General features: G+C 39.5%; 1 protein-coding gene and 1 non-coding gene across 4 annotated transcripts; both read right to left on the bottom strand.

Annotated features, from left to right (window-relative positions):
* Positions 1 to 261: 261 nt before the first annotated feature.
* TCEAL4 (transcription elongation factor A like 4) lies at positions 262 to 2259 on the bottom strand. 3 transcript variants are annotated; one of them, XM_077145331.1, is made up of 3 exons: positions 2131 to 2259; positions 1520 to 1592; positions 262 to 1124 (listed from the first exon to the last, which is right to left on the bottom strand). In XM_077145331.1, exon 3 carries the CDS (start codon positions 1095 to 1097, stop codon positions 519 to 521), a length of 579 nt encoding a protein of 192 aa, XP_077001446.1. In that variant the 5' UTR covers positions 1098 to 1124; positions 1520 to 1592; positions 2131 to 2259; the 3' UTR covers positions 262 to 518. The 3 variants fall into 3 exon arrangements, with proteins under 3 accessions (XP_077001446.1, XP_077001447.1, XP_077001448.1); XM_077145332.1 differs by having other exon boundaries at positions 262 to 1119; XM_077145333.1 differs by lacking the exon at positions 1520 to 1592.
* Positions 2260 to 5638: 3379 nt separating this feature from the next.
* TRNAG-ACC (transfer RNA glycine (anticodon ACC)) lies at positions 5639 to 5709 on the bottom strand. The gene has a single exon. It is a non-coding gene; the product is annotated as a tRNA-Gly (tRNA).
* Between the last annotated feature and the right edge of the window lie 4874 nt (positions 5710 to 10583).

Raw genomic sequence — 10583 nt, 5'->3', positions numbered from 1 at the left:
CAAAAACTCACTGAACAGTTCTTTTGGTTCCTTATGTATTGTTTTCCTATCTTTTTATCTTTTATTTCTTCATGACAAAATGAGTCTGTTTTTTTTTAAGGAAAAATGGACAAGTGCACAACAATAAAACACAAAATGTTACCCATAGATAACTACTGTCAATCTTTTAGCGGACACAGCTTTCAGAGTTTTTTCTTTACATAGCTTACCAGGTAAATATCTTTGTGGTTTTATAGAAATGAACTGATACTATGTATCTGGTTCTGCAAACGAGTTTTTTTTTAATTTAGCAATGTATCATAAACATTTTTTTCCATGCAATGGATGAAAATACCCTACTGAAACACAGACCGCTGCAAGTCGGTCAAAAGGCGGCTGGTAATGGGACACCTAAAGCAAAGTATCAGCATAAGGTTAAAGCATAGAGCTAGCAAATGCCTGCCTGGGAAATGCAAGGAATAAGAAAGCAGAGTTGGCTATGTTCTTATCAGTCAAAACACAAGTGAAGCCCAAAGGCACTACACATAAGGAATGTCTTCAAAGCCCCTTTGTGAGGCCCTACAGCCACCCCTGAGCTCCCTTGGGCCCCTTGGGTGGAAAGGGTTCTGTAAACTGTTTTGCATCCACATAAACCCCCCCAATTTCTGTTTGGTTTTTTTCACCTCATCCTCCACCCTAGCCATCTCATCAAATTCTCTTATCATCTCCTCATTACTCAAATGCATATCATGTATGGCCTCCTTATATTCCTTGAGATACTCAGCTAGCCCTTTGTTGGTTTTTCTTTTTGCTTTTCTGGGTACACCATCCTCAGCTGGGCGCTTTACTGCTGCCCTTGGTTTGCTCTCTGGATTTCCTTCTTTTGGTTTTCTGCTATTCTCTGACTTTCCCTCCTTCTCTGGATTTTCTTTGTCCTTCAGCATTTCCTTATCTTGTGTCTTTTTCCTATTTTCTGCCTTTCCCTCATTTTCTAACATTTCCTTGTTTTCCAGAGTACAAGCTGCTTCTGTCTTTCCCTCATCGTGTGGCTGTTCTTCATTTTCCATCTTGTCTTGCTTTTCAGGCTTAATTTCACTTTCATTGTAGAGTTCTTCCATGTTGAGATTTCCCTTCCTTGTCCTGTCCTGGGGAGGGTGCAGGAAAGGGGGGGCAGGAAAGGAGGGGGCATGGGAGGGGAGGAGGAGACAAAGAGGAAACAAGGTAGACTGAGGACACAGGGCTGGAACGCAGGTCCTGACAGTACTTGCATCTTCCACTCAACTCGGGTTTCCCTAACCTGCTGGGCCCCCCCAAATGTGCCTTCTGTCTGCACCTTACACCCACCGTTCTTCCCACACATGGGAGCCAACCATTTTCCTGGCAGGCCCTGCCACATCCCTACACTCAAGTAGGTGTGTGTATACGTGTTGGGGGGATGGGCAGTTGGGCCCTCAAATTCTGCCCAGCTCTTGTCCTCCACACTCATCACCACCCCACCCCCTGGTGCCCGTCCAAGAACCTCTCCCCACCCCTCACTGACCTGCAAAGATTCTGAGCAAGTTCCTATCCTTTTTCTAACCTCGAAGAGTGTCAGGAACAACAGATGCACAGGCCTGCAGACAGAAAGGAGCAGGGACCGGGAACTCAGTGGACCTACAGGGTCACCTGAAACCGGGCCCTTCCTCCACCTCCTCCGCCCACCCCAGCCCCCGCCGCCATTTGTTTTCAGGCCTCCAGGCCTGAAAGCTAGACCAGTATGCTTTCCAAACTGTGTCTGTGTCTTTGTGACCCCCTCTCCCGGTGGGAACTTGCCTCCCCATCCGCGAAATACACTTTTCCCTCTGAACCCGGGGTGGTAAAGGGGGGCGAATTCTACTGTCGAACTGCTGAGGCGTCCGCACCGCATCATTTCCGGCTCCAAAATGGACGGAGGACACAGAAAGGAGAGGGTGCCGAGAAAGCTGGCCCGGATACTTGAGTTGTAACCCACCTCCGCCCAATGGCCGCTGCGCCCTACCCCCACCCCAGCCGGTTTCTCCCCGCCATATCTGTCTGCATTTGGGCTAGCTTCCCTCGACCTCCCCCAATCCGTACCCGTCCTCCCTCCCCCATTCCAGTTCCGCAGGACACGGTGAAAGCCCTCACGCTAACCTGAAGGAACCTGGAGCAACAATAAAGAATCCAAAGACGCGAGCCGACAGCGCCAGGGGCACAGCTGGGAGGGTGGGAGCCCGGGTCTGGTGCTCACGTCGCAGCCAGGCACGTCACGTGAGTGTGCCGTGCGCGTCACCCAGAGCTCGGCCTCCGCCCCGCCCACAGGCCGGCGCCGCCAGAGGTCCACCACCCCCTTTGAACCCGTGCTCCTTTACCTTTCTGGGCAGTTTGGTCTTTTTCCTTTTGTTGACAAGTTGGTCAAAAACAAAATTTTAATGAAAACCACTCCAGAGGCTTTTTTTTTTCTAATCGATTGTTCAGTTGCGGGGAGAGATCTTGACAATGTTGCATTGTCATTGAAAGGATATAGATCCACACAATGAAATTGGATAAATATGAACTTAAATCGTCAGATATAAAAATATTGTATAAATGGTAGAATATCGGACTTCACTTAGATAACGATTTAGGACATTTTTTCGAAAATAATGAAATTCTCTTTCCTGACATACACGAACATAAATTTTCTAATGAATTAAATATTTAGATGGAAGAAATTAAATTATAATTGAAGTAGAATAAAAGAAACGTTAATTTTTCTAAAGCGAGAAAACTCAACATACAAACGGGACAGTGGCGGATCAGATGTGACAACAAAACTGGGACCCACAACCTCTGCAGTACTAGCCCAGGAAGACAAACTACAGGATTTAGGCTGCCAAGTTTCCCTATTTTTTGCCTTGCTTCCAACTCCGGACCAACCAGAGAAAGCCAGATATGCTCCCCAAACCAATCAGGTAAAATGCCCAGCTTCTGGTTGCCTGCCTCTAGCTTCCCTTTACCAACAACCTCTAGTCAGAGTAGAGCTGAAGTCTCCTTTTTTTTTTTTCCTATAAAGCCAGCTTCACTCCCTGCTTGCCTCAGAGTTTCTGCCAAATGCAAGTGATGGTGGCTGACTTCCTTGCTATAGCAAGCTCTGAATAAAGCTACCTCTATTCTCATTTAGGTGGTCTTCGTTTATATCCATATAAACTTGTGGTGTGGGAGACCTTTAAATATATAACAAAGAGATGACCAATTAAGGAAAACTTTGATAGATTTGATTACATGAAAATTTGTAACTAGATGTATTGAGGGATTGGGGACATATGCATTCTACCCTGGTCTTGTTGACTGAGTATATTGCTATAAATTTTCTGAAAAGCAACTTTATAAATTTTTTTAAAATAAAAATATTTGGTCTTTGACCCATTAATACCACTTCTAATATTTACCCATGGAGATAATAAAGTACTAAAATATAATCTTAAAAGGATTTAAATGTTTTAAAAATTCCCACAATTATTCATTGAGCATTTATTCTTTTCTGGTACTAGGGCTATAATAGAGATTCACTTGACTTAGTCTATAATACAAAATAATGAGAACATCATAAATGTCCATCAATAGAGATTTAGTTACATAATCTTCTTACTACATTTTTTCACCCTGGTTATCTCATTTATAAACCTACCTGGTGGTTGGTTTAGAATAATAATTAATCCTTATATATCAGGCACTCAATACACAGTAAAAATCATTATGTATTAAATTCCATCATCTCGATTTACTATGAGTGGCAGGACACAAAGGACAAACATAAGGATGTGGTATTGCCTTCTAGAGAGTGCCACCTATGTGCCAGATGCTATGCTAGCTGCTTTGCCTAACATGGTGTGCTATTTCATTTATCCCTGATGGGTAAACTTCAAGGAAGCAGTATTATTTATAAAGCTACAAGTTTAACTCAGTGTAGTACTGGAATAAGCATAGTAAGAGTAATAAACCAGGAGAGAGCTCTCTAACATACCTGTCTTAGTTTGCAAGGGCTGCCATAATAGACACCACAGAAGATATTATATAGACAGTTGGGTATGTAGATTTGGATCTCAGAGAAGAGAACTTGGCTCAGGGTAGAAATGTGAAGAACTGGACTGGAGATAGAAATAATCAGAATGTGGAAGGTAACTGAAGACATGGATGCAGATGAGATGACATAGGAGCTCAATGTAGAAAAATGATGCTCAGCTTTGGCTGCATACTGAAATCACCTGAAGAGCTTTAAAAATTGTTGATACCCAGGCCCAACATCCAAATATTCTGATAAGATTTAAAAATTTTAATTTAGAAGTTTATTATGGAAAACTTAAGAAATATGCAAAATAAATACAATACTATATTAAACCGCCATGCACACGTTATCTGATTTCAGCGGTTATTGACATATTGCCAGCTTTTTGTTTCATCTATACCCCCAACTGCTTTCCATGCTCCGTCAATTATTGTTTTTATTATTATTATTTCAGTTTTTTTAAAGAAATTCACTTTAAAATTTTTACATTCATTAACATTCACTCCTTTGGGATGCAGTTTATGAATTTTGATGCTGTACATAGTTATATAAACACAATAAAAAACAAGATGCAGAAGGATTCCATTAGTCATAAAAATTTCCTCGTTTCCCCTTTGTAGTGAACCCCTCCTCCAACTCCCAATCCCTAAACCACGGATCTGTATTCCATTCTTATAATTTTATCTTTGACATACTTTTATATGAATGGAATAATACCATGTTTATCCTTGTGAGTCAGGTGCCTTTCACTTTGAGTTTCATCCACGTTGTGTGTATCAGTAGTTCCCCTTTTTTGTTGCTGAGTAGTATCCCATTGTATGAATGTACTACAGTTTGTTTATTCTTTTTCCAAGTGGACATTGAGTTGTTTCTAGTCCTTGGCTATTATGAATAAAGCCACTATAAATATTTGATTACAGATTTTTGTGTTAACATAAGTTTCATTTCTCTTGGCTAAATACCTAGGAGTAAAATTGCTGGGTGATATTGTTAATGTATGTTTAGCTTTATGAGAAACTACCAAACTGTTTTCTAGAGTGGCTGTACTATTTTTACATTCCCACGATCAGCATATGAGACTTCCAGTTGCTCTCTATCCTAACCAAAGTTTAGTATTTAATTTGTTCTGGTTGTATGTTTGTTTTCAGCCATTCTGTTAGGTATGAAATGATATCTCACTGTGATTTTCATGTGCATTTCTTTAATGGTTAATGACATTGTGCTTCTTTTCCTGTGCTTAGTTGCCATCTTTATATCTTTTTTGGTGAAGTGTCTGTTCAAAATTCTTTCTGACTTTTAAATTAGGTTGTTTGTGTTCTTATTATTTAGTTTTGAAAAACATTATATATTATGAATACAAGTCCTTTGTCAGATACATGACTTCCAAATGTTTTCTCCTCGTCTGCAGCCTGTCTTTTCATTCTTTTAATAATGTTTTTCAAAGAATAATAAAAGTTTTTTATTTTGATGAAGTTTATTTATTTATTTATTTGTATGCTGTATAGAGGGGGTCATATTTCATTCTTTTTCTATGTGAGTATCCCATTATTGCAGCACCGTTTGTTGAATATTTCTGTTTGTTTTTCTTTTTTTTTTTGTTTGTTTTTTGCGAAGTGCATGGACTGGGAATCGAACCCAGGTCTCCTGCGTGGTAGGCAAGAATTTTACCACTGAACTACCCTTGCACCCACATTTATTTTTCTTTAATGGATTGTGTTTTGGGTGTCATGTTTAAAAACTCTTTGCCTAAACCAAGATCACAAAAATTTTCTCTTATGGCTTCATCTAGAGGTTTTACATTTATTTTTTTTTATATACTTTAGTTAAATTTTGTGTAGGGAGCAGGTTGTGAGTCAAAGTAGTTTATCTTTATTTATGAATGTAAAATCATTCCAGGACCATTTCTAGAAAAGACTATCTTTTCTACATTGAATTGGATTTCTTCCATTGTCAAAATTCAGCTTACTGTCTTTGTGAAGTAAACTGTGTGTCTATCCTTTCTTCAGTAACACTCTTTTTTTTAACAATTAAAAAAATTAACAAACAAAACATTTAGATATCATTCCATTCTACATATACAATCAGTAATTCTTAATATCATCACAAGGTTGCATATTCATCATTTCTTAGTACATTTGCATCGATTTAGAAAAAGAAATAAAAAGACAACAGAAAAAGAAATAAAATGATAACAGAGAAAAAAAAGATTATACATACCATACCCCTTACCCCTCGCTTTCATTTACCACTAGCATTTCAAACTAAATTTATTTTAACATTTGTTCCCCCATTCCTAATTTTTTTGTTTTTTTAATTTATTTATTAATTAAAAAAATAACGAACCAAATAAAACATCAACATATATAATCAGTAATTCACAATATCATCACTTAGTTGCATATTCATCATTTCTTAGAACATTTGCATTAATTCAGAAAAAGAAATAAAAAGACAATAGAAAAAGAAATAAAATGAACACAGGAAAGAAAAAGAAAAGATTATACCTACCATACCCCTTACCCCTCGCTTTCATTGATCACTAGCATTTCAAACTAAATTTATTTTAACATTTGTTCCCCCTATTATTTATTTTATTCCATATGTTCTACTCATTTGTTGACAAGGTAGATAAAAGGAGCATCAGACACAAGGTTTTCACAATCACACAGTCACATTGTGACGGCTTTATCATTATTCAATCATCCTCAAGAAACATGGCTACTGGAACACAGCTCTACATTTTCAGGCATTTCCCTCCAGCCTCTCCACTACATCTTGAATAACAAGACGATATCTACTTAATGCGTAAGAATAACCTCCAGGACAATCTCTCAACTCTGTTTGGAATCTCTCAGCCATTGACACTTTGTCTCATTTCACTCTTCCCCCTTTTGGTCGAGAAGGTTTTCTCAATCCCTTGATGCTAAGTCTCGGCTCATTCTAGGGTTTTTCTCAATCCCTTGATGCTGAGTCTCAGCACATTCTAGGATTTCTACCCCACGTTACCAGGAAGGTCCACACCCCTGGGAGTCATGTCCCATGTAGACAGGGGAAGGGTGGTGAGATTGCTTGTTGTGTTAGCTGGAGAGAGAGGCCACATTGTGAGCAACAAAAGAGGCTCTCTTGGGGGTGACTCTTAGGCCTAAATTTTAAGTAGACTTGACCTATCCTTTGTGGGGTTAAGTTTCATATGAACAAACCAAGACTGGGGGCTCTGCCTATAGCTTTGGTTGTCCACACTGCTTGTGAGAATATCAAGAATTCAACTTGGGGAAGTTGAGTTTTCCCCCGTTCTCACCATTCCCCGAAGGGGACTTTGCAAATACTTTTCCATTTACTGATCAAATCACTCTGGCATTCATCAGGGCATCACCTGGACAAACCAACAAAATCTCATGTCCTATACAAAGTTCCATGTACTTAAGGTGTTCAATCAACTATCTACATAAGTTATATTAGGAGATGCACTAGTCAAAGTATAGATTTGTACCAAATAAACATTTTTTGCTTTAGTCTCACACATTAGTTGAAATTTTAAAATATTAAGTACCATCTATTTTCAGCACACTGCAGTAATGACATTCTTTTGTTCTTCCTCATGCAAAAAGTTTTTAGATTTGTACATTTAGTCACTACCATTATACACTCTAGGCATTCCTAGATTACACCATCTTAATCTTTATCGTCTTTCTTTGTGATTTCATTTATGCCCCAGCCCTCCTCCCGCTATCATTCTCATATGCAGCTTCATTCAGTGTTTTAACATAATTGTGTTACATTTAGGTAATATTGTGCTGTCCATTTCTGAGTTTTTATATTCAGTCCTGTTGCACAATCTGTATCCCTTCAGCTCCAGTTACCCAATATCTTACCCTATTTCTATCCCTGATGGCCTCTGTTACCAAGGAAATATTCCAAGTTTATTCATTAATGTCAGTTCATGTCAGTGAGACCATACAGTGTTTGTCCTTTTGTTTCTGGCTAATCACACTCAGCATAATGTCCTTAAGGTCAATTCGTGTTGTTACATACTTCATAACTTTATTCTGTCTTACAGATGCATAATATTCCATCTTATGTAAATGTCACAGTTTGTTTAGCCAACTGTCTGTTGATGGACATTTTGGCTGTTTCCATCTCTTGGTAATTGTTAATAATGCTGCTATAAACACTGGTGTGTAAATGTCCATTTGTGTCCTTGGCCTCGTGTCCTTTGAGTAGAGACAGCATATAGATGGGTCCTGTTTTTAAATCCATTCTGCCAGACTATGTCTTTTGATTGGAGAGTTCAATCCATTAACATTCAGTGTTATTACTGCATGGGTAGTACTTTCTTCTACTATTTTGCCTTCTGGATTTTATATGTCATATCTAATTTTCCTTCCTTTTACCTTTACTCATAGTCTTCCTTTCTACACTGTTCTCCACACCTCTCTCTTCTGTCTTCATATCTGTCTCTAGTGTTCCCTTTAGTATTTCTTGCAGAGCTGGTCTCTTGGTCACAAATTCTCTCAGTGATTTTTTTGTCTGAAAATGTTTTAATTTCACCCTCATTTTTGAAGGACAATTTTGCTGGATATAGAATTCTTGGTTGGCAGTTTTTCTCTTTTAATAATTTAAATATATTATCCCACTGTCTTCTCGTCTCCATGGTTTCTGCTGAGAGATCTGCACATAGTCTTATTGGGCTTCCCTTGTATGTGATAGATTGCTTTTCTCTTGCTGCTTTCAAGATCCTCTCTTTCTCTTTGACCTCTGACATTCTGATTATTAAATGTCTTGGAGTATGTCTATTTGGATCTATTCTCTTTGGGGTATGCTGCACTTCTTGGATCTGTAATTTTAAGTCTTTCATAAGAGTTGGGAAATTTTCAGTGATAATTTCCTCCATTAGTTTTTCTCCTCCTTTTCCCTTCTCTTCTCCTTCTGGGACACCCACAACACGTATATTCATGCACTTCATATTGTCTTTCAATTCCCTGAGTCCCTGCTCATATTTTTCCATTTTTTCCCCTATGGTTTCTGTTTCTTGTCGGATTTCAGATGTTCCGTCCTCCAGTTCAGAAATCCTATGTTCTGTCTCTCGAAATCTACCATTGTAGGTTTCCATTGTTTTTTTATCTCTTCTACTGTGTCTTTCATTCCCATAAGTTCTGTGATTTGTTTTTTCAGACTTTCAGTTTCTTCTTTTTGTTCTATCCTTGCCTTCTTTATATCCTCCCTCAATTCATTGATTTGGTTTTTGATGAGGTTTTCCATGTCTGTTCATACATTCTGAATTAATTGTTTCAGCTCCTGTATGTCATTTGAATTGTTGGTTTGTTCCTGTGACTGGGCCATATCTTCAATTTTCCTAGTGTGATTTGTTATTTTTTTGCTGACGTCTAGGCATTTGAATACCTTAATTAGTTTATTCTGGAGATTGCTTTCACTTCTTTTATCTAGGGTTTTCTTGCTGGATGAATTTGTTGTCTATCTGTTCTTTGACATTCCGTTCAGCTTTATCCGGACCTTCAGCTTAAGTTTTGTTTAATAGAGGAGATTTTTTCAGTTCTTGTTTTCTTGTTTCTTGCCCTGCTTGTGTGGTGCCTTTCCCCCACACACACTTAGGAGGGTCTACTTAGATATTATAGACCCCAGCCAGATTTTCCCAGACCAAACTGGCCTCCTATCAGGAGTAAAGAGTCACCTGCATCGGTTTTCCCTGTGGGTGAGACCCAGCAGGTTGAAAGACTTTCCTGTGAAGTCTCTGGACTCTGGTTTTCTTATCCTGTCCAGTATGTGGTGCTTGTCTGACTGCAGGTCCCACCAGCATAAGATGATGTGGCACCTTTAGCTTTGGCAGACTCTCCCTGCTGGGGGCATGGTGGAGACAGAGGAGAGGTTGTAGGCTGGTTTTAATGGCTTCAAATTACCAAGCCCTGGTGTCTGAATTCCTTGAGGGAGGAATTCCACCTGGGTGAGGCTTCACCCCTCCCCTGGGGAAGGCACAAGCTCCAGATAAGCCCCCAAAAGAGCTCACTTCTGCCTATGCCTGGGGCAGTTGTAGCCTGAAAAGTCCTGCCGCTGTATCCAGAGGCAGTCAAGCCTTTGTAGATACACTGCCTCAAAAACCTCTGTTTTCTTCTTTTTTTTCTCCCCTTTTCTGTCAGTCCTGCCCCCTTGGCGCTGGGGCAAAAATGAATAACCTCCGCTTTGATCAGGTTCACCTAAGCTGGGGGCCTATTTTTAGTAATTAGAATTTGTTAATTAGTTCCACAATCGGCATTTGATTGTGCTGGTCCAGCTGGTCCAGACTGGGGTACGCTGTGTGTCCGGTCACTGTCGTGGCTCCGGGAGCTGTCCTGTACTGTTTCTGGTTATTTAGTAGTTGTTCTGGAGGACGAACTAAAATATGCACGTTGTTAAGCCACCATCTTGACCCGGAAGCCTCTCTGTTTCTTTATTGATCCTCTGTCTAGATGTTCAATCCACTGATGAGAGCGGGAAATTGAAATCTCCAACTATTATGGTAGACCTGTCTATTTCTCCCTTTAGTATTGCCAGTGTTTGCTGCATG

The sequence above is a fragment of the Tamandua tetradactyla genome, chromosome X (assembly GCF_023851605.1).
Source record: "Tamandua tetradactyla isolate mTamTet1 chromosome X, mTamTet1.pri, whole genome shotgun sequence".
Classification (NCBI taxonomy): Eukaryota; Metazoa; Chordata; class Mammalia; order Pilosa; family Myrmecophagidae; genus Tamandua; species Tamandua tetradactyla.
Note: the sequence above shows the minus strand (reverse complement) of the source record. Positions and strands in the feature narration are given on the sequence as shown.

What these genes read in the sequence shown, in the direction of transcription:
- TCEAL4 (XM_077145331.1), bottom strand. Translation starts at nt 1,097, where the DNA reads ATGGAAGAACTCTACAATGAAAGTGAAATTAAGCCTGAAAAGCAAGAC.